At 35.5% G+C, this 24,116-nt stretch overlaps 3 protein-coding genes across 6 annotated transcripts; 2 read left to right on the top strand and 1 right to left on the bottom strand.

Moving 5' to 3' along the window:
- LOC145609666 (4-hydroxy-tetrahydrodipicolinate reductase 2, chloroplastic-like) lies at positions 1-6,070 on the top strand. Of its 3 annotated transcripts, none has more exons than XM_081665120.1 (9): positions 1-56; positions 161-370; positions 1,698-1,935; positions 2,961-3,094; positions 3,186-3,260; positions 3,468-3,569; positions 4,507-4,616; positions 4,708-4,795; positions 5,564-6,070. In XM_081665120.1, exons 2-9 carry the CDS (start codon positions 173-175, stop codon positions 5,630-5,632), a joined length of 1,014 nt encoding a protein of 337 aa, XP_081521246.1. In that variant the 5' UTR covers positions 1-56; positions 161-172; the 3' UTR covers positions 5,633-6,070. The 3 variants fall into 3 exon arrangements, with proteins under 3 accessions (XP_081521246.1, XP_081521245.1, XP_081521247.1); XM_081665119.1 differs by having other exon boundaries at positions 13-77; XM_081665121.1 differs by lacking the exon at positions 1-56 and having other exon boundaries at positions 123-370.
- Positions 6,071-9,044: 2,974 nt separating this feature from the next.
- LOC145609665 (protein REDUCED WALL ACETYLATION 2-like) lies at positions 9,045-16,131 on the top strand. Of its 2 annotated transcripts, none has more exons than XM_081665117.1 (16): positions 9,045-9,487; positions 10,916-11,007; positions 11,777-11,923; positions 12,015-12,071; positions 12,174-12,246; positions 12,508-12,666; positions 12,856-13,005; positions 13,091-13,346; positions 13,437-13,552; positions 13,747-13,833; positions 13,932-14,020; positions 14,114-14,176; positions 14,282-14,338; positions 14,564-14,660; positions 14,752-14,910; positions 15,724-16,131. In XM_081665117.1, exons 1-16 carry the CDS (start codon positions 9,455-9,457, stop codon positions 15,727-15,729), a joined length of 1,641 nt encoding a protein of 546 aa, XP_081521243.1. In that variant the 5' UTR covers positions 9,045-9,454; the 3' UTR covers positions 15,730-16,131. The 2 variants fall into 2 exon arrangements, with proteins under 2 accessions (XP_081521243.1, XP_081521244.1); XM_081665118.1 differs by having other exon boundaries at positions 11,780-11,923.
- A 1,135-nt stretch (positions 16,132-17,266) lies between these two features.
- LOC145608576 (uncharacterized) lies at positions 17,267-21,167 on the bottom strand. The gene is made up of 5 exons (XM_081664188.1): positions 21,103-21,167; positions 20,286-20,430; positions 18,885-19,080; positions 18,346-18,365; positions 17,267-17,623 (listed from the first exon to the last, which is right to left on the bottom strand). The coding sequence occupies exons 2-5, from the start codon at positions 20,396-20,398 to the stop codon at positions 17,593-17,595; spliced, it is 360 nt and encodes a 119-aa protein (XP_081520314.1). The 5' UTR covers positions 20,399-20,430; positions 21,103-21,167; the 3' UTR covers positions 17,267-17,592.
- Positions 21,168-24,116: the final 2,949 nt, after the last annotated feature.

Here is a 24,116-nt window from a genome sequence, read left to right on the forward strand (position 1 = left end):
GCTGTCCCAAATTTGAACTTAGGGCTTTTTCTTCTTTTCTTTTTGCATTTGTACTTGTAAGAACAAATTAGATTTGGGTTTGTTTTTTCAACCATATGTAGTCATTTCTGTTGTATATAATCTTATAAAGATTGCATTTTGACTTTTTTTTTTGGTGCAGATTATTATATAAATGGCATTCGTAAAAGTTCCTGTGAATGTGAGCATTTCTTCACAATCCAAATTTGGGGGATTTTCTGGGAATATAATCAGAAAGTCTGGGTTTGAGAATGGGCGAAGATCGTTTGTTTCAGCTGTAATGTCAAGCAGCCCTGCTCCTAATGCCCAAAATCTTTCTATCAAGTCCAAAGATATTGGATTGCCTGTTATGGTATCAACTCTTTGCTATTCTCTTAATTATCTCCTCTTCATTTCCTAATTCTAAAACTTGCTATCATGTTGAATTGAATTTTGCTGGAGTATGTTCGTGTCGTGAATTGTTATATTGTTTGAGGAATCTATGGTCAAAATTATCGAGTTTCGAGCCTGGTTATTAGTTTGGAATGGAGGGAGTGTTTAGGTTTTAGTATTTACTAATTAGTACAAATCATGCTTTGTTTTTTGTACAGTTTATATAAAAACTTGAATTTTGCTAGTAACACATTTTTCTCATTAGCAGAATGGTATACTGTTTGATTTCCTCCTTCTCTGTATGAGTGATTCATATAATGCTTAATCAACCTGATCACTGTTTTTTGGTGTCCTATTGTTACCCATTTGTTAAATTAATTGGCTGAATGAAAATTTGTAGCAAATCAAAATTAAAGTGTTATTGTTGCTTATAGTTGTGCTCTGATAAAATAAGAGCATGATGAATGAGGGTATATGCTGAGATTGGAACTGGCTATATACACGAAATAATCAGTGATTCTTGGAAATAAGAAGTTCACGACTTCACGAGACATGGGTGCTAAGTTTATGGCCGACAGTCTTCAATGTGCTCACGATTTATTTATTTGTTTGTCCCTCTATTTTATTACCTTGGAATCCTTAACATGGATAGAGGGGCTGTAGAGAATTGGCTTTTTGAAATTTAAGTCTCGCTTTTAAAGCTGGAGTTCAATTATAAGTGTGTTGTATGAAGCTTTCTGATTGATTTCTTAGGTGTAAGCTAAGTTCATTGATTTCTCAGCTAGATTGATCTTTATGTTTTCTTTGATATTTTTTGAATCAATTGGCAAGCATTGATCTGATTCTTTGATGTATTAGTTTTGTTGAAACGGCTCAAGTGTTTGGCTGCTTGGCTGATCCTAGGATACTAACATAGGTTTGGCTTAGCTACAAGAGGTTGTAGCTCCACAATGGCTAGCATGTAGCTTGCAATTATTTAGAAATTGCTAGCAGGTCCTTATGCACAACCATTGTGGATGCTCTAGTAGCTTCGCCACTGGCTTCAGAATAACGTCTAGAAAAATATTGTAAAAATACTTGGATGCCAAAAAACAAATACCTATAAACGTATTACAATTTTTGAGCCACTAAAAAAAAAAAAAATCAAAGATTGCTATCTTTTGTAATGTTTCATCTTGACGAAAGTTGGCAAACTCTATAGTCATTGCTCTGCTATATGTGAATATCATGGTTGTAACAACATCACGTGCTTCTGTTAGGCTGGTTTTATCTTAAAATCATTGTTCAACGTGGTTCTTTGAATTTAGGTCAATAGTTGCATGGGCAAAATGGGAAAGGCAGTTATTGAAGCAGCAGCTAATGCTGGACTTCATATTGTTCCTGTATCATTCGGTGCTCAAGAGGAGAGTGGTCAGCTTGTCCAAGTGGGGGATAAAGAAATTCAGGTCCACGGTCCTTCCGAAAGAGAAGATATCCTTGCCTCTGTCTATGATGAATATCCTGAGCTGATTGTGGTGGATTATACAGTGCCAACTGCAGTAAATGGTATGCAGAACATATGAAAACTGGTAATTTATAGCTAGGTTTCTTTATGCTTATAAGTAATTAATGGGGTGCAGCTGTTGATTGGCTGTAAATAGTAAAAGGTTTTAGCCTTAAATGTGGATGCTTTCTTGCTATCCATCAATCATTAGTCCTTCTCTTATGGTGCAGTGCAATACTTCTTTTCTTCAGTTCTGTGCTATTACAATAAAGAATTTGCAGTTTCTTTCCCTAAGTTATCTTGCATTTGACTATTTTATTTGATAATTAATGTGTGATCATTGGGTTTTTTTTATATTTATCATGTCTTGGCTGGTCATTTTATATATACATGAAAATCGAGTTTTCGCTTTCTGCTGAATACCTTTTATACTGTATATATATATTTTTATCTATTCTTCGTTGTCTTGGAAATATTTACTGTATTGAAGTTTTCAGGGTTATTTTTTTTGTGGGATGGATTTTGGGGGTATGAGGCCTCTCAGCTTTCAGGGGTGAGGTTATGTTCCTCCTACCTTTTTTGTCTAGGGTGTTCTCTTAAACAAGGTCATGGGAGACATTCATCATTTTTGTCTAAAATGTTATACTAAACAAGTCATGGGAGATATTCAGTTTTTTTTCATCGTATGTAGATTTTGACCGGTAAAACTTCAACCATCGTATGTAGATTTTGACCTGTAAAACTTCAACCAAGCTCTCTACCCTTTTGTTTCTATAGATAAGCAACAATTTCGTTGGTCAACAGTAAAGCTAGATGCATAATGACAGAATGCATGATCAATAAAAAAGTATTATCCGAGTTAGTCCACCCTAGAACCCTAGTGCAACTCTTTTAAAAATGTACCATCAATAAATGTTATGGCCTGATTGTTGAATTATTTTAAGCTATACTCCAAGGTTCTAATATTTATTTCGAATGTCTAGAGGGCTCGTTGATAATCATATTGTTGGTGAAGTATCTAATCATGCTTTGATACTTGGAATTACCTTCTAGTTTGATTGATCATTTTGGATCATTTGGTATGCAGATAATGCAGATTTGTATTGCAAAATTGGGGTGCCATTTGTGATTGGAACCACTGGTGGAGACAGGGATAGACTTCATAAGACTGTGGAGGACTCGAAAAATTATGCTGTTATATCACCCCAGATGGGAAAGCAGGTGTTACATTTATAGTCCTGTAGTGCAAGCCAATTTCAAATTATTTATTGCAGTTCTCTTCACTGAATATCTAAACCCTTGGCTATTTAAGGTTGTAGCATTTCTTGCAGCCATGGAAATTATGGCTGAGCAATTCCCTGGAGCTTTTTCTGGATATTCTCTTCAAGTATGCCATCTCCTCTTGCTCTGTCTGATGCATACAAATAATTCCTTATGAAAAAAAAAAAAATGTTATTCAAGCAGTGGTTTGTATCTGATATATGGTTGAATATTGTCTGCCAATCATGATTTTGATTCTATATCATCAATTTGGTTTGTTGACATGGTTTATTTGCTTAATTATTGGGTATGACTGATACATTGTGATGTGAAGGTCATGGAGTCTCATCAAGCCAACAAAAAGGATGCATCTGGGACTGCTAAAGCTGTTATCTCATGCTTTCAGAAACTCGGAGTGGACTTTGATATGGATCAGGTAAGTGTGTCTTGTATACAGGGGTGAATTACCTTGGTGTTTTTTTTATAAATAAAATTTATTTAATCAATTTACTGTTCAATTTTCCTTAGGATGACTATTTGATTACAGTAGTTAAGAAAATCCAAATCATCTTTCTGATAATAGTATATTACGTTCTTAGGGAGAAATTAGCATTACTAACCATCCGTTAAAGTGACTCTTTACACCTCCTTTTCCAGGTTTAATGGATTTGTTATGACCAGCATTAGTATTTAACTATTTAATCATTCAACCTTGACTGTCTCACCTCTGCTTTACAGCTGTATGGGCATGGGGAGTGTTTTGCTTTCTTTCTTCTTTTCCTCTTTTTTTAGGGGGAAGAGGGGGGGGGGGGGGGGGGCAGGGGAGTGTATGGAATTGTTTGGATATATGTTTGGAACTTGGGAGACAAGGATGGAAATTGGAGGCAAGTCCATACGTAGTTTGCTACCTGAGAGGCAAGTCCATACGTAGTTTGCTACCTGAAGCTTTTGAATCTCCATGCTTCTTTGTTAGGTAGGAAACTAGGAACTTTAGGATGGAGTTTAGTTATGGATACTCTCTGTGCCTGATCTTCCCTGAATATCTATGCACCTTGCGACATAATTGCTCATAGTTTTATTAATATATGATGTTTAGAAGAATTGAAGCAGATAATTTGTGAGAAACCTTTTATTGTTTTGTGTTTATTTCGAATACTGTTTTCTTCATCTGTATGATCATCGACTTCTAAAACATAGTAGGGCTTTATGGTTATTGCTTCAAACATACTATTTCTTACGTAATGAGCTTGGAATATCTATAGAACTTTCTTAGAGGCACTAACACTATGTGATTTGAGTTGCTGTTATCATCAGCTTTATTTGATCATAATGTAATTTTTTTTTCCCTGATCCTTTGCTCATATTCTTATCAGATACAACTAATACGGGATCCTGAGTTGCAAGTTGAGATGGTTGGTGTCCCGAAAGAACACATTACTGGTCATGCATTCCACATGTACCACCTAACGTCTCCTGACCAAACGTAAATTTACACTTATCTCATCCACCTATTTTAGATCTATGGTTAATCTATTCCTACTAAAGAGTTTGGAGTTTTTTGGTCTCTTTTTTAGGGTATCATTTGAGTTTCAGCATAATGTATGTGGAAGGTCTATATATGCCGAGGGTACTGTCGATGCTGTGCTTTTCCTGGCAAAGAAGGTAGAGATTTTTGTCTGTCTTGTTTTATTTTTCTTCCGTCCTTATTATTTATTTATTTATTTATTTTTTGTTTTGACGGGAGTCCTTATAATATTAGAAGAATGGACATTATGGTAATTTAAATTCAAAATTATTCTCAAAATATGATGTGTTGAAAGGGAATTTCTCTCTATTGATGAAAGCTCAACGAGAAAGTGCTTGTTCTTGGCTAACTCATATCTTGTTGTTAATACTTGGAAATTTGGGGAATTTATTTATTTATTTATTTATTTATTTTTTTCCCTTATTCCTGGTGGCTGGGAATATTGGTTTAGGAGTTGTTTAGAATGTTATTGTTGAATCATGCTATATGGATGTTATTGTTGAATCAGGCTATATGGAGGTGGGGATCAGTTACTAGTTTGTATTTTTGGCTCCAAGAGCTGTAGGATAACTTGGATTAGTGCTTAGTGTAATGAAGTAAGTGTACTTGATTTTCGTTGGTGGGCAAATGTATGGCACCAGGGACGTTACGGAGTATATTATATGGATGTTGGACTGATTGCTAGTTAGGCTGCAATTTTCTGAGTGACATAGCTGTTGTGTGAAAATCTAGAACTTTTTGTATTGGCACATCAATTTAAATAATTTTGCTGTGAATTTGTAGTTTCTAAACGTACTCCATAGTTTCATGGCATTTAAATAGGTTGCTTAACCTGATTTTCTTTAATTTTTGGTGTAATTGATGTTGCAAAAACCCACGAGGACTAAAAAATGCGGTACATACAGGTGCAATCCAAGGCTACAAAACGGATCTACAATATGATTGATGTCCTGCGTGAAGGCAACATGCGATGAGTTTGTGATGCTTGAAGATCGGTTGCAATTCAGTGCAATGATTCACATTTTCCTGCTTGGAATCATGTAGAACTAGATATTTTTGTTGCATAGCAGGTATCTTTTGGAAATCAGTGTCACAAGCTTGAGCTGTTGAGCATAAGTTTTGTAGTTTAGAGTGTTAAATTCTATGGCTTAGCGGTTTTGCCAATGAACATTTAAAAAATTTTTGAGCTAGGAATTTGCTTATTCAGGCAGTGACTAATATGGCCGGAACTGGCTTTGTGTCTACTGGGACTGTAGCCTCATTTATGACTTTGCCATATGAGAAACATAGATGTTGTAGAATCCTAAGAAGAATTAATAAGCCAACAAATCAAGTATGCATTAAGTGTAATTTGCCAAAGCCGTTAATAGTGGACCTACTAGTGGTAAACTGGTGCTGGTATTAATATTTTATCATGTGTGTATACTGTATAGTGAACGTGAGATGCATATCGTCGGTTGAATACAGAGTAATGCTTTACTGCTTTCCAGTTTACCCACCACGCCCACGTCTTCTCACGTGAGGTTCACAATTATTAACGTAGGCCACATTCTAAGGCTGTTCACACATTCATTTTGCTGATTAGTATCAATTATGTTAAAAGAGAAATTTGGAAAGAAAAATTAGGTGCGGATTATTTTTTTTAACCACACATTGACAAGTGTCATTTAAGATTCGCTTTTAGTATATGTTTATTTATTGATGATTGCTTGATTTGGAGTATAGGTTACCATCTAAACGAAATTTTAATATATTACGGAGTAATAAAAATTAAGTTACACATATAATAAGAACAAAAGATATACCTTTCCAATTTATAAGGTATTTACTCATAAAATCATAAAAAATGAGCTTAACAAAAATGTGTTATCTTTTCTATTTCTTAAGAGCAAATTTGATCATCAACGAGATTAACAAAAGAAATAAATGACAATTAAAATTAGTCAATAACTTTATCCAATAATTAATATGCCGTTATGCTAATGAAATCTACAAATACAATCAATCAATCAATCAATCAATCAACACAAATTTTTTAAAAAAACCGGTGTTCAATAACATTATTGAATGGCGGATTTTACGGACAAGAAAACTGCCATGGCACGTGCTTCATAATGATTGCCAAAATAAAGAAACAATAGAACTTTCTCTCTCCTCGATTTTCTCTCTTCATTCACTCATTCACTTCAGCTTTCTCTCTCCTCGTTTTTCTCTCTCTAAAAACCAATTAACTGGCGATTTCGAGCGTGTTCTCTCTCCTCCATTGTTACTCTTCATCAACCATTTCAACTAACATTGTTTTCTTCTGACCTGAATGTCTCTTTCCCTCAGCAGAACACACATAGTTTTTCTCAGTTACTATTTTTGTGTGTTGTTTGAATCTAGTTGTATGTTTTCTTATTGAAAACCCCAGTATAGCAGCATGTTTTTCATACAATTCCAAAATTTCTTCAAAAGTTTCTCTTACCACACCAACAAATGATCCTCTAAGATCTAAACTAGAAGCATCAATTGGATTTGTATCTGTTATTTAATACAAACAAATCAGATAATAACCACAGGAAGCATAAAAAAAGGGTAACATTCGTGTGAAAATAAGGTAACTTTTATGCATGAAAAAGGTAACATTTAGGCATTCAAAGGGTTACTTTTTGCATACAATCTGAATTTTCAGCATACAATCTGAGTGTAACATTTGTGCATAAATAGGGTCACTTTTAAACATGAAAAGGGTAACATTTAGGCATTCAAAGGGTTACTTTTTGCATACAATCTGAATTTTCAGCATACAATCTGAGTGTAATATTTGTGCATAAATAGGGTCACTTTTAAGCATGAAAAAGGTAACATTTAGGCATTCAAAGGGTTACTTTTTGCATACAATCTCAAAAGTTCTGCATTCAATCTGAGGGTAACATTTAGGCATAAGTACAGTCACGTTTATGCATGAAAAGGGTAACAATTATGTATTCAAAGGATTACTTTTTGCATACAATCTCAAAAATTTATAGAAATTACCTTCAGTTGCATTTGATTTGGTTGTTTGTTCTGAATTTGAATCAATTGATTTATCAGGAACCACTTGATTTTCTGCATTGTGAATTGCGTCTTCTGCATTCTCAATTGCTTCATCTGCATTATCAATTGCTTCATCTGCATTGTCTGGATGGTTGAATATTGGTACGAATTCATCTCCAAAACAATAAGTTTCTTCTTCTTCTATAATCGATCGATTTAAATCGATTTCAAATTCAGTCTCAATTTGCCTCTATTTTTGTAGCAATTCGTGAATGAGATTGCTGCAATTTGTTGTATCGAAAGTCGAATTCTCCATTGATGATCGAATTCTGCAATTTGTAAGTTTTCTCACTTTCTTTGTCCTTAATTGATGATCGAATTCTTCTATTTGTGCGTTTTCTCACCTTTTTTCTCCTCGATTGATGATCGATTTCTGCAATTTTTGCGTTTTCTAACCTTTTTTCTCCTCGATTGATGATCGTTTTCTGCAATTTTTGCGATTTCTCACTTTCTCTCTCCTCAATGGATGATCGAGAGCTGCGTTTTCTCACTTTCTCTCTCCTCCATTGTTGTTCTGCGTTTTTTGATTTTTAGGTATGAAATTCCGCGATTTAAAAAAAAAACAGTAAATATGTTGCACGTGGGAAAAACCCGATGTACAGTAAAAATACTGTACACCGGGTACATGCAAATGGAATTGATCAATCAAAGCCTTAATCCCAAAAGTGGGGTCGGCTAACATGAACCAAATTTGATTATTCCGTGTAGTCATCAACATAAATCTTTCTCCTCCATCCCTTACGATCCAAAACTTCATCCTCACGTAAATCCATGCACTTCATATCCTTCCTCACTCCTTCCAACCAAGTCATCTTTGGTCTCCCTCTTCCTCGTTTAATCCCTCCATGGTCCCACTCTTCCACTCTTCGCACCGGTGCACCCTCGGGTCTCCGTCTTACATGTCCAAACCAACGCAGACGATTTTCCCTTAATTTATCTACAATGCCCGCCACACCTACTTTCTTGCGAATAACCTCATTTCTGATTCTATCTCTTAAAGTGTTTCCACACATCCACCTTAACATGCGCATTTCCGTAACCTCCATCTTTTTAATATGCTCTTTCTTAGAAGCCCAACATTCTGTACCATAGAGCAACACTGGTCTTATGGCAGTCCTGTAGAATTTTCCCTTCAACTTTAAGGGAATGCTGCGGTCGCATAACACTCCCGTGGCCGCTCTCCATTTAAGCCACCCTGACTTAATCCTGTGGGTCACGAATCCAAAATACACGAATCCAAAATTAAATTGCTAAGAGAGATTAGTTTAGCAATCAAAAAGTGTAGATACGTTAAGCTCTAATCATACAAAAGAATAAATATGTGACGAACTAGTGTATAAACCTAAAAAAGGGAAAAAGAAAAGAAGAAGAAATAGCGGGGAAAAGATTAGAAAACGTGATCAACTGCCAACTCGGCATTTTTACTCTGCTTCTCCCTCTTCTGTATTATCCGCGTTTTTCTCTCTTTCCATCTTCCCGGCGATTCTCAAGCAGATGACCGACACAGATTTTTAGGGTTTTCTCTCTCAATTTTTCCCCCTAAATCTCGTCAGATCTTCCCCAATTTCCAATTTCCAATCTCCAATCATTCTACTCTTCCTATTACTTTCAATGCTACTACATTTTCGTCCTCACTCTCACTGATTCAACATAATCTCACATTAATTTCTTCGCAAAATTCATTTTCGATTTATTTTTTTTGCGGAAGAATTTGAATAATGCCGACTCAAGATCCTGTTACACCTGGCCAGGTACAATATTTTCAATATTCAACTTTTTATTGTTAATTTTTTTTTTTATGATTTTAGTTGGTTTTATGCTTGATTTGAGTTTAATGCTGTATTTCATTTGATCGCTAATATGTTGTTGTTTCAGTGTTATTGGGGGTAAATACGTATATATTTCGTTTGTATTGTGGAATCTGAGTTTTTGGTTGAGGTTTTATGATTTAGAGGATTAGGCGTAAATCATTGTTGTTAGTACGATGATATCGAATTTTTGATGCGGAATTGCGAGGAAAGTGTATGTGATTGATGTTAGTGTGATTTGTTAGCTTAATATTCTATTCTCTAGATCGAAAAGGTTAGTGTGATGAAAGTGAAGTTTTATTCGAATTTATGACGAAATCATATTGATTGATGTTAGTGTGATATGTTAGCTTAATACCTAATTTCTCGGTAAAGTATGTTACTGTGATGATTCCAAAGTTTGATTCGAATTTGCGAGGAAATAGTATTCGATTGATGTTCAATGTAGAAACACTGGGTAAAATTAGTGGTATTGCTGGAATATGTGAGTTCGAAAATATATATTAGTACTTGTATATATTACAACTAGTACATGAAACTGTAGGTTAAATTATAAAAGCTTACAACAGTGAATTTTAGATTTTTAAGCTATGAATTGTTAGAAATAGTAGCAGTATTATTGAAATGTAATTCTTTTTATTGTTACAAGTTGAGCCTATAAAATTAGAGATGGAAACAAATACAAAGTACAAAATAGGACATTAATTAATTTTGTACTTAAAAAGAGGATAGCTGGTTGTGGGTGGTAATTAGTGGGCAAAATGAGCAGTATCGTGTGATATTTTGATGAACAATCCCAGAAATCTGGATCTTGTGGTCACAAGTTTAGGCTCCATCTATTGTGTCAAGCACAATATGACTTTTTATGCTACTAGTTAGTTTTGAATTTATATAATTTAGTATGTTACTCTAAGTATGGTCGTATGGACATATCTCATATGGTTATGCACACCTTCAACATTAATGTGGTTTTTCCATCAATAACTTTTGATAATGTGATATGAGTAGTTTTAATGTAGCAAAGGTGTAGTAATGGGATCATACATGATAACTTCCAAATTTCTATTTAGAAACTATTGTTTTTGGTAAACAATGACAAGGTAAATGTGGTAAGCCTCATATTCTATTTGGCTTTTTAATTTTTCGGATGGGGGGTAGTGGGGGAAGGTTGTTCCAGTTTATTTTGATTTCTGCAACATATTGAGTTCAACTTCACTGTTGATTTTGTAGAACAGATAGTAATAAGATCACATCACTACTGCTGAGACCTAGTTCAGTCTCCATTTTCTTTTTTCCTCCTGACATTTTGTTGTCTTTTTGTTACTACTGTTTCTTTTATTTATTTTTTGCTTTCTAAAAAATATCTTGCAGGTATCATTTGTCCTGGGACTTGTTCCAGTTCTTGTGGCATGGCTATATTCTGAATTATTGGAGTATAGAAAAAGGTCTACCATCTCCAAAGCGTGAGTTCCAATTCTTGGCTTTGTTTAATTTATTTTAGGGCATATATCTAGGTGATGGACCTTCCACTATAATTGAAATGGACTTTGTAGGATATGAACTGATATTGTAATCCATGTGTTTGTTTTATTTATTTATTTGATTTTAACTGAAAACTAGTGACAATATGTAATAGTTTGGTTAAATATATGGACAACAATAACTACTAGCCAGCAACGATATATGGATTTTTTTGGCATGCAGCAAGAAATTACTATCTATTCTAAGTAAAGCCGTTTGGTGAAGTTCAGTTCTGTATCGATCTTCTGTTGCTGTTAGACTCTAATGCTTATGATTATAAAGAACATGATGTCCTATGATTAATTTTCCCTCTAGTGTTATGAGGTCAAGGACTATCGATAAAGAGAAACTTCCTAAGATCTATCATTCTATCAGGCTGCAACATTCCTTACACTTATCTGGCCCAATCTCTTTATCTATTTGGAATTATAATATTTTTTTTTAGGTATTTAGTTTGTGGTGAATGTTCTGATAATACCTTTTTGTGTGAAATATATCTTTATATGCAAGGGGGAAGAGTGTTATTATCTGAATTCACTGGTCCTGTTTTATGGGTGTTAAACTGTGAGTGCCGTATACCTGCTGAATATTGTGAACATGTCATGTGAGCTTGTTTATTGATACAAATTAGGCCAATTGCAAGGTTAAATGCTACTCGTTGGGTTACCATCACAGTATATATAAATATTATTGCCTGCTATTTTCTTTTAGCAGGCATTCTGAAGTCAATCTGGTTGAGATTAGAAATGGTGCAAGTGCAACTGAGGAAAATGAGAATGCTATTTTGCTGGAAGGTGGAGGAGCAAATTCAGTGCCTTCGGGAGCTCGAAATGAATCTTTCATGCATCATATCTCAAGGTTCAAAGAATGGCTTTCATCTCAATTAAAGAGTTGTTTCAGAAGTTTGCATTCTACTTTGTTCTGATGAGTCACTGTCTTATGTGTCCAGGTTTCTTTTAATGGATGAGACTTTCTTGCTTGATAATCGGTTGACATTGAGAGCTATGTGAGTAAATGAATTTTCATAGTGCTTCTTGTATCTTCAGACTCTAGAGCTTTGTTCAGGTGGTCATTGTAGACTGAATTTTTTTGTTTGAGTTTTGTTCAGGTCTGAGTTCGGTCTCTTCTTGGGTTACTTCTACTTCTGTGACCGGACAAATCTTTTTGGTGAATCTAAAAAGGTACTTTCCTTCCACTTTGTTATGCTTATGCTTTAACGAGTGTAAAATTGTTTATAGAAACTAGATTAGAAGGAGGAGTGGCTTATCTTAATGCGTGTAGTGATATAATGTTATCTGTAAAAACTTGATATGCATGTAGTTTATCGTTTTTTTTTTAATTATTTTTTCTTTATATATATATATATATTCTTGTAACCTCTGTCGATTTCTTGATTTGACCTTCTTAGCTTCTGAATCCTTTTTTGTCAATTTTGGATGCAGGATTACAATCGAGATCTATTCTTGTTTCTCTACTTTCTACTTATCATTGTTGCAGCTATTACATCATTTACAATACATACGGACAGATCACCATTTTCTGGAAAATCTATACTTTATTTGAATAGGCATCAAACTGAAGAATGGAAAGGCTGGATGCAGGTTTGTTCTACAACATTCATTGTTCCTCTTTGTATGATTAATACTTCATGAGTTTTATATGCTATCGGCTTAATATCCTCCTTTGGACCTTTGGTGCACTTTTTTCAATAGAAAATGACTTATGGAGTATTGTCTCATCTTATGGGTTCTTTCTTCAATTCTCAGTCCATTTGTAATTTTTCCTGGCAGGTTCTTTTTCTGATGTACCACTATTTTGCTGCTACTGAGGTCTATAATGCTATCCGTGTTTTCATTGCTGCTTATGTATGGATGACTGGATTTGGGAACTTCTCATATTATTATATCCGCAAGGATTTTAGCTTTGTGAGGTTTGCTCAGGTGCGACTCGCTTAAACTGGGATAATTTTAATCCGCAATAATTACTTGTTGAATTGGTTCTGACTTATGCTTTTTGCGCAAGCAGATGATGTGGCGGCTCAATTTCTTGGTGATATTTTGCTGCATTGTCCTAAACAACAGTTATATGTTGTATTACATATGCCCAATGCATACTCTTTTTACTCTAATGGTTTATGGTGCTCTTGGCATTCTGCACAAATATAATGAGATTGGATGGATCATGACTGTAAAAATGGGTGCTTGTTTTCTGACTGTTATACTGGTTTGGGAAATACCTGGGGTGTTTGAACTGCTCTGGAGCCCATTCACTTTTCTTCTTGGTAAATATATCTGTCTACAATGGGTGCCTTCAATTTAAATTTATTAATCATTTTGATTTTTCAGATCTAACAAATGCTCTGAAACTGAAGGTTATGTTGATCCTGCAAGACCAAATCGTCCTATCTTGTATGAATGGCACTTTCGCTCAGGCCTTGATCGCTACATTTGGATAATTGGAATGATATATGCATATTATCACCCCATGGTGAATTTCAATACTTATCTTTCTCTACCACCCCCCCCCCCCCCCCCCCCCCATTTCTACAAGCAACCTCACTAGTCTTGTGGTATGGAAATGGCATTACTTATTAGAAACTTTTGGGTAGTTTTAATTAATTCATAGGTCTTTTGGGCTGTTGAGCTGCCCTTCATGTCTCAAGTTCTAAATTTTTATTACAGATTGAGCGGTGGATGGAGAAACTGGAAGAAGCAGAAGTGAAACGGAAAATAGCTATTAAAGCAGCTGTCGTGATTAGCTCTTTGTCGGTAATATCCCTAATTTGCATCACTGGCCATCTCTTGTAAAGAAAATTTTATGTTAGATAGAATCTGGGGTGATGACATGATCTCACTCTGATCTTTAGGTAGGGTATCTCTGGTTTGAGCACATATACAAGCTAGATAAAGTTACATACAATAAGTATCATCCTTACACCTCGTGGATCCCAATTACGTAAGTATCAGTTACCCTATCTGTAACCTTAATTGCTGTAACAGTGTAACCTAAACTTTGCAATCCTGATTTCTTCGTATTTTCTGTCACCAGTGTCTACATTTGCTTGAGGAATGTTACCCAGCACTTCCGAAGCTACTCGTTAACACTTTTTGCGTAAGTAGCCTTCAAGACTACCATGTATGGTTAAATTTGGAATACAATGTAATTGATTTCAGTGGTCTTTGTTGTCTTAAATTGTGGTTGATTTTGGTTTTGCAGATGGCTTGGCAAAATCACATTGGAGACTTACATCTCCCAGTTTCACATATGGCTAAGGTATTACACTGATCATCTTATATTGGTAATATGTTAGGTATCTTCTGGAATCACTGTCTGGTGAGGTGCTTTGAGATTGATGTTTACATGCAATGCTGTTTCTGTTCCAGTTAATTCTCATTTTATGGCCTTGATGAGTCCAGATTTTTGTATACCCATTTTGTTAAGTCTTATAGTACATTCTCCTACTCAGTTTAAGTAGTACTAATGTCTGTTCATTTTCAGATCTAGTGTGCCTGACGGACAACCCAAGTTGTTGCTGTCATTTATCCCAGAGTACCCACTGCTGAACTTCATGCTCGTTACTAGCATTTATGTAGCAGTAAGTTAATTACTTTTAATTATTATTTTATTTTGTAAAATTGTTGTATGCCTTTTCAACTCTCCTGATTGTGTATGCTAAATGTGTACAGGTTTCGTATAGGCTATTTGAATTAACTAATACATTAAAAGTGGCATTTCTTCCAAGCAAAGACGACAAAAGGCTAACGAACAATATAGTTGCAGCTTTGGCTCTCTCTTGTGTTCTCTACACTCTGTCACTAATGCTACTAAAAGTCCCTCAGATAATGGTGAGAATGTCTTCATAAAAGATATCATTATCTGTTATGGGTTTGCATTCCGTAGAAGCTCATCTGCTCATGATAGCATTTTCATTCACCATCAAGTTCTTGGTTTCACAGTTGTTTGCATTACTAAAAACTGGTTGAACTTGAGTGGTTTTTTAATCACTGTTTCCCAGCATCTATGAATTTAGCACTATGCTTTATCTCAAAATAAATTCTGTTTTGCATATTTTGGTATAATTCTTGGGTCATGGGCTTATGGCTGTGGATTCAAGAAAATGCATAGGGTGCCATTTTCTCAATTTCCTTTTTTGTTTGTTTGTTTTGTTTTAAACTGTGCTCAATTATATGCTTACTTAAGCTTGAGCATTTAATGTTTGGCACAGTGGTGTTCATTCTTCTAATTTTTGTTTGTAGTTAACATCAATATATTTAACATTGTGCACTTTTTTCACATTCTACTCTTGATTTGTTGACGGTGTACACTTTACCAGTCTACACTTTACCAGTCAGCTATCTATAAGGATAGTAACGTCCTTTTGTTTTGTTTTTTTTCCAAAGTTGTGTATGCTGCATAGCCTTAGAGGTTCCTCGGTAAGTTAAAGAAAAAGGGTACCTTGTGAATTTATCACATCTCGGGGTTATCTTAATTTCTCTCTCTCATCCTCCCCCTTTTGCTATACTCCTACCCCTCTCCATTTGGGATGAGGTGGTGTGTTGATTCTTTTGTCGTGCTTTGCTGCTTAATACACGAAGATAATAATCTTGTTTGATGTTTGTACTGTGTCTCATGTGGTGTAAATGTTTGTTTGTCAACAGGTGTGATTTTAGAGCTGTAGAAGTATTGAAGATGCTTGCAGAATCCTAGTCTACTCAAATGCTTAGACATTGATATGTTATCATCTATCACGAAAGAACTTATCTAATAAAGATGGTTCAGAGAAAATACTAGTCGTATGAAACCCAGACGAAATTGAGGCCCAGTCTTTCTGATCTGTGTACAGGAGTAAGCTGAAAGGCTGGTGAACACGCGCGCACAAGAAAACACGTTTCATTCATTTAATAGCCATTCTTTCTATATACTCTCAAATCCAGAAGATGTAATATGCTAAAAATTAGCTTGCTGGTTAATCCCGTATACCAACCAGTTTTGGATGGTATCAATTACAAGTTATCATGTGTTATATGTGGTTAGCATGACTCTTTTGTCGTGGCCTTTATGGCAAATTAATTGTGCCCTGTGAGCTATGAAATTGTATAGGTGGTGTTACCTCTGCAGTTATAACCTAAGCTGACGGTCACCTACATTTTATTTGAATGCATTTGTAGACTAGGAAGTGTAGAATTGTATGAGTTGGTTAGTGATCTCTGTAAAACAGTAAATTATAAGTGAATGCGGACTTCACACTAAGTGATAGCTTTTAAACAAGTAACAAAGCTAGAATCTGATGACAGTAGGCAATGAGCTGTGATGATAGCAAGATAGTCTTCCTCTACAACGGATTACACCTTGCACCTTGTACGTGTGGTCATAAGTCACAAGGTACAAGTACGTGTGCAAAGAAATTCCCCTAGTAAAAACATAACTTTGTACAATTGGTTGTATATTGAAAATTATCCTTTTGTGGAGGAGAAATATTTCACAAAACATGCTTCTAAACTACCCTTGTGTGATCATTTTTGCCACTGTTAAGGTTGAAACTTCTTTTTTTTTTTTTTTTTTGACAGGCACTAAACAAATACCTAGGTCAGTATCCCAGGCCCTGACAACCAGATCATGGGCATCCTGTACGACCTGTCTAGAAACATACATAACATAATAAAAAGAAAATATACTGCCCTGCAAATGAATGTCCTGTAAGAGATGTTGCATCTAAATCGGGCCTGTAGATGGTGATCCGAGATCCCTCTCAACTCTGCTTGGAGGGGAGATTCACCCAGGATCGGGAGGCCGCCCTTCCCGATAACCGATTCGTACCCCGTATCCTTGCAGGTCCAACCTATGCCACTCCTAGAGGTTTCCGACTGGCCCTAATTACTTTTCCAGGCTCGATCTACAAGAATTATCGCCCGTACTCTTCCTGTAGAGGTTGAAACTTAAAAAGCAATCTACGTTTTATTTTAATACCTTTCTTGTACAAGAGACATTATAAAGGTCCAAATTTTTAAGTGTAAAACTGGAAAAAATTTGGGGTATGCACATCTCCACGTTGCTATATTGTGGTCATGCCAGATTCTAATTGAAAGATTGTCGATGCCACCATTGTGCAATTTAATATCCATCCAGAGGAAATGGTAAGAAACTGCACCAAAATTCCCTCTTAAAATATAATATTACATACATAATAATGAGAAGAAAAAAAAAAGAATATAACGTTACTTTTTGTCTATTTCTTCTAAAAAGAGTGAAACATGTGTTAAGCTTTTCTGCTCAAGTTATCTGTCTACATCAAAAACAAATATAACTGAAACTCCATAAGCTGGAAGTTCCTCAAACAAAAAGACTAGCAAAGTCAAAATTGAGTTAGAATATCATAGGAAACTGGAAATGACATCTGCTGAAAGAAAGTGCGAGCTCCATTAATATTTCTGAATATGAAAACAGCAATGCAGATCGGTGCTGCAAGTGGATCAGCAGCAGCAGCAGCAGCAGCAGCAGCAGCCCTTAGTCTTGTAGGATATAGTCCATCAAAAGATGTGCACAATGTCATAAGCAAATCTACTTATTGTCAAGGAAACAGGCAGTAAGTCTAAATGCAATTGTCAACATTTTGGTCACGCAGTAACTATGAGCTAACATATTTACAAGTATAAATTTTGACCAGCATTACAGTATATCTCTGTATGCATAAGCAATTACAGTAATATAAGAATGTTCAAACTTCAGACTGCTTAAAGGCTGGTACTTAGGGCCTAAAAGAAACACCAACTAGCATCTTGCACGACTGCATAGTTATAAGTAACAAGAAAAATGAAACTTGACAATACTATACTCACTAAGACAATTAAGACATTAGTACACAGGTTCACAGTTCCAGCAGGTAGGAAAGAGCATGTAACTGACTCCAGGAATTCTGAATGCTCAAAGGATTTCACTTGGCATTAAATGAACCTATGTTTAATACAAGAGATACTACATATCACCTTGTCTACAATGCACGGATATTTATGGTGTCAACACAAGATTTTTTAGATTATATGTTTTGAACTTAAGTGGTATATTGATTATTGGATTGCATGTAGTAATAGAACAGTGATAAAGAAATGGTCATATTAAGATACGAGTAGTATATAAGATGAATAGTAAGATTAGTAACGGACATTAAAAACACTCTTAGTTCTGCAGTTGACCATATTTATGCATGCAAAAAGTATAAGTAGCAAACAAAACACATCTCTCAACCAAGTAGAAGATAAAAACCAAACTTGTGGGAAGGATACGTCCAAAACAGCACGAACGACTGCATAAGACCAAAAGAAGCTCATTAATGAAAAAGTAACAGATTTTTAAAAAAGCATCGTATTATGAGTTTAACAAGCAAACAAACTTCACAGGAAACAATTGAAAGAAGGTGCTGGAAGGCCAGAATACTAAAAACTTAGTGTCCATTTGTGTTATATAATTGCAATAATGAGACATAACAACCGACGGCCTAAATAAAACATTGAACTGAAAGAGTGACCATGGCGTTTGATTGGCAAAAGGAAAGCCAAACATATGGAAACAAAACTCCATTTGTTACATGAATTTTTCTATGTGCAGACCCGAATGGGCCTTATCCCTCTCCTTTCTTTGGTTTATTAAAACAGTGTAATAAAACACGACGTGAAGGTTAAAATTAATATATTCTCTGTACAACAAGGAAAACATTTCAGGTCCTTTGTCTATCCTAAGTGCCTAAATGTAAAGGTGCCTATGAGAATTGGTTGAAGATGAATTGTGAACAAAGAAACAAGTAGTAAACAATAGAGAACAGTACCATAAGGCCACCTAAGAAGCCATCAAGCAAAATGCGATTCCAGCTATCAAAGTAAGAATGAATTGAAAATTTTGCCTTGGCTGTAAGTCCCACTGAAGTTACCGCCATCACCAGAAAGTAGAAGATAAACCCAGTTAGCCCTGTAAATCCAAGAATCCCAGCAATGATTCCTCCTACTATTGACATAAATGTCCGGCTGCAGACAGGAAAAACAAAATGGTCAAAGCTTCAACAGATGCTATTTGTACTTGGATCACAGGAAGTCAAAATCCACAAACTAAAAAAGAAACATATTGTCACTTAGAAGATAGACCAGTTCCCTCAAAAAAAAAAAAAAAAAAAATACTACCTCCGTGTTTTTTTAAGTGTTACAATTTGACCGGCACATAGTTTTAGGCAATTTAATTGACTTATATAAAATAAGAGGTAAGTGGGGTAGTTGGAGTATTAAAAATTGAAAAAGAAAGATAGGGGGGTTAATAGTATATTGAAAAGTAATGAATGTGAGAGAAAAGATATAATAAAAAAGTAGTAGTGGATTTGGGTGAGGACCATGAGAATAGAGAGATATAATATTTTAATGTAACTTTTTGCCAAAAAAGGAAGTTTAACACTTAAAAAAACACGGCCGAAATTGGGAAGTGTAACACTTAAAAAAAGCGGAGGAAGTATAGCTTTCTGAATTTCCCTAACCTCCCAAAGTCACCTGGTGCATAATTTTAAGCATTCACAGAATCACAGCCATACCGAAATACAAATAAAAGGACAGATGGATCATAATTATAGAGTGTGCAGGCTTGCCATTTTTTTTTTTTTTTTTTGTTCTATATAGTAAATTCACTATTATTTTTCGTGGGACGATGGTCTAGAATACGAATTAGAAGATTGAAAGATTTGAAAGATTATATACAAAATAAGTCAGTTAAAAAATTCTGCAGCTTATAGTCAACAATTATCCACACATAACAACCACAATAGAACCAAGAACACTCGTCAAGCCAAAGGGGAATAAGAAAAGGGGAAGGAGGGCAAAGTCACAGAGAAATTAGGACTTAGGACTCAGGAAGATGAGTGACTTCAAATAATGCAGAGCAGAAAACAGGCTAACAGGCATTTTGGTAGAGTTTGATTCTTGCTAAGAAAATCTAGCCTTAAAAGGCTACAATCCAAAATTTTCAAACTTATTGATTTTAGCCCATAGAAATTAGAAATAACAAATGTTCCTAATATGCCTTAATCTTGTGCAGAAATAAACATTCAATCTCCTTGCAAATAAATTATGCACCATACAAGCTTGATCTCGCTCTATAATTCAAATGTATTTCTTCCTCGACGTGATAGTGTGATACCAGAGTGAATATATAACTGAAACAGAACCTGCCAGCTCATGTTAAGATGTACCTATAATAGATGACTTTCATATTACTCTGCACATTCTCGGCATTGATGTAGGGTGCATTAAGGTCCCCTTTAAGATTCTGGGCATATACACTAGAAGTAGCGTCTGCAGCCATGCCTTCTCTAATACCAAAACAAATACCACAGCCTGAAAAAAATAATTAAAAAATTTATAGTAAATAAAAGTTTATCATTGACAGATCTAAGTCATCAACAAACTAGTAATACGAACAAAACTCTAACTTCCTTTCCTTCAAATTGGCAGAATCATCAGGAATTAAACAAAATTAGCTCGAGCTCCCTCGAAAGCCCCGGGCCAACTGCCCTCACCGCCCCCACCCCCTCCCCCTCCGTTTTCTATGTTATTATCATAATCTTATTTGACTATAAGCTCTAAACCTCCATAAGTCTCCTATGTAAGCAGCCAAATACCAGCAGACACATTCAGATGAAATATCACAATCAGAAAAATACCCAATTCCATAAACTCATCTACATCTCTGATCCCTTTCAAAATTCTGACCAAATCATCCTAAAAACCTGAAATTTAAATTCCACAAACTATATCTACATCCCTATGCGAAAATCCTAATTTGGGGATTGCTAATTTGCACTATAGATATAAATCAAAAACCCTAACCCCAAAAACTCAGTGGAATTTGATCAATTTAACACTCAATGTCCTCCGAATTAAGCCAGAAATTATGCAATAGTCATTGAATCATAGAATTGAAGAATTAAAACTTAAAACGAATTCAACAAAATAATTGGGAAATTGAAAGATTTACATTGCCCAAAAACAATAGAGGTTAGAACTAACCTTGAGAGAAGCAGCAGATCGAGACTGGAGAGAGACGACAGTAGAGAAGATGAATAAAGTATTGTGTTGTTGGACTTTATTTTGCGCTGAAAACGATTACATAGGCCCTGTTTGATTCACCTTAATTTTGCTGAACTGAAATTAATTTTACTGAACTGAACTTAATTTTACTGAAGTGAAATTATTTTTACTGAACTGAAATTATTTTTACTGATTTTCTATTATAATTTTTCTTTAAGAAAACTGAATTTTACTGAACTGAACTTATTTTTACTGAACTGAAATTAATTTTACTGAACTGAAATTATTTTTACTTAATATTATTTTTTTAAGGTGAATCAAACAGGGCCTTAATGTTTGCCAATTGAATAAAGGGAAAACACCCTTGTAAAGTTGTAACTAATGACTAAAATAGCCTTACTTTAAAAAAAATAAATAAATTAAGCAACACTAATTTTTGTTTTTAAAGATTAAGCAATACCAATTTTTCCCTTGATTGTGGCACTTGCACCTGTACAAGAGCCGAGCTACTCGTTGTGCTTAGGGGACTTGCTATTGCTTGGAATGGTGGTCACCGAAAGGTGCAGCTCCGTGTCGATTCTGAGGTGGTTTTTCATTTGTTACTGGATCCTACACCACTTAACTTTCCCTTTATTCATGTGATTCAAAAGTGTAAGCGTTACTTGAAACTGTTGGAAGGAATGATTGGATAGTGAAGATTGAACATTGCTACAGAGAGGTGAATAGAGTAGCGGATTGGCTTGCTAACTATGGAGTTTTGATATGCCATTAATGTCATTTCGTGCACACAATCTAATAGTTCATGGTGTGGACTACACCCTTTTAAGGTAGTGACATTGGGTGCATCCATGTCATAATTGGTGCCTTTGAGGCCAATGTTGTCTAATTTTGATGACAGTTACCTTTAATTTGCTAAATTTTATTAATTTCACTTTATGCATGTATTTGTCCGATCAAATATCTATTATTTACAAATATTGTATGACATGTTGTTTATATATTTATTATAAAAACTTTTTTAGGTCTTGCCTACTCTATATTTTTCCTTAAACGGTATGTCAAGCCTAACATTACAATGAATTCGAAATGATGAAGGTTTGTATCTATTTATAACTCAGTGAAGCTTTGTAAATTTACAAGCATTAATGATGAATTTGGGGCATAGTTTATACTATTATCTCGTGTGTGTCAAGTGTCCAGTGTTATTTTTTTTTTATTTTTTTTGTACAATAGTAACTAACAAAACAAAAGAAGAGCAAAACTAAAAGGAAATCAAAAGGACCAAAACAAAATCCTACGCTCACACGCCCGTCCAGCTAGCCAATGAGCTGGCAAAACCTAGTCCCGAGGCACTTTGGAGACCCGGCAAACGGTGAGAAAACCCAAAAGACGACGAATATTGCAGAGTAACCATAAGCAAGAAACATCCGTCGAATGACCTTTCTGGAAAAGTGAAGCCATGATAGCGCTGTCTGTGTAAATGAAGAGACTATGAAATCTTCTATGGATAGCAGCCTGAAGACCCCAATAGCAAGCCTGCAGCTCAGCCTGGAGAGGGGAAGCTGCACGACCACCCCCTATAACTGTATCAGAATCAATCTTACAAAAGACCCAGCCCGCTCCCACCGAACAATCTGCAGCAGTCCACGCCCCGTCTACAATCACACTCATCTACACCGAATCAGAAGGACAACCACAAATACAAGTCATCGAACGAGGTACAGAAAGAGAGTGTGGACTCTGCTGAGCAGCTAAAACCTGAAATGTAAAAGACCAGCCTTGTTTCCTCATGAGACCCAATCATCAGCCATAGCTAGGATGGAAGAAGGAGAGTACAGCGCATGTCGAAAAATATATTGGTTTCGCGACAGCCAAATAGCCCATAGAAAGCAAAGAAAAGAACGAAGTTCCCTCCATTGCTTAAGGAGACCAAGTTGGGAAACCAGGTTAGAGAACCAAAGCTCAAAAGACTGCCCTGGCTAAGAGGAACTATCCCATAACGGAAATCTTAAAGTGTACAAGTGTTGAGTAAATGAGCAATCCCGAAAAAGATGAGAAATCAATTAAGGAGATTCTCGACAAAAAACAAAGTGGGATTGATCAGAACACCTCTCCAACTTAAAGAAGTTAAAAGCGGTAAAGCATCATGGAGAATCTTCCAACAAAAGATCTTCAGTTTTGGAAGTATAGGCATTCCCCAAAACTTTTTCCACCATGTATCTGAGGCAGGCTGACTGGCTATATTCTCCATTGAAAGTCGGACGAGCATAGAGTAGGCAGTCTTAGTTGAGAAAGTACCGTCCCGTGAAAACTTCCAATACACAAAATCATCCATAAGCTGCTGAGGACGTTCGCTGACAGAATGCGAGACGCCGTGGGAGGATCAAAATACTTGTGAACCAATTAAGGTTCCCACGCGTAAGAACACGAATTAATGATAGAATACACATAAGTCGGGACATCCGACCCACCAACACCAGATTTAAACTAAACAGGCCCCCCCGGGGCCCAAATATCACCCAGGATACGCACCTTGGAACCTGAGCTGACTTTCCAAGCAATACCTTTAACTATCATCTGCATCCTCACAGCTAACCCCTTGCTCCCCCAAGATCTACAACCAGGCCTGGAAGGAGGCAAAGATAAGAGACAAGGGTACTTAGCCGACATAAGCTGGGAGGCAATAAGAAGCTGAGGATGTTGTCCAGTGTTATTTAGTCACAATAAACATTAATTAATTCATTATATTACCACAAAGTTAGAATTTATTTAATACTCATCAATTACTCACCAACAATAACTCACTAAAATTCATAGCTTGCACAATTTTTACCTTAACAAATTTGTCCAAAACAAAATAAAAATGAACATTCTAAATCCTTAATTGCATTGTAAAATCAAAATACAGACTAAATTATTTTTCTAAATAAAACTCTAAGCTATAAACCTTTGAAAAAATGACAAAGTCTCCTAATTACCATATTTAAAATCAA

The sequence above is a fragment of the Chenopodium album genome, chromosome 23, assembly GCF_948465745.1.
Source record: "Chenopodium album chromosome 23, dcCheAlbu1.1, whole genome shotgun sequence".
Lineage (NCBI taxonomy): Eukaryota > Viridiplantae > Streptophyta > Magnoliopsida > Caryophyllales > Amaranthaceae > Chenopodium > Chenopodium album.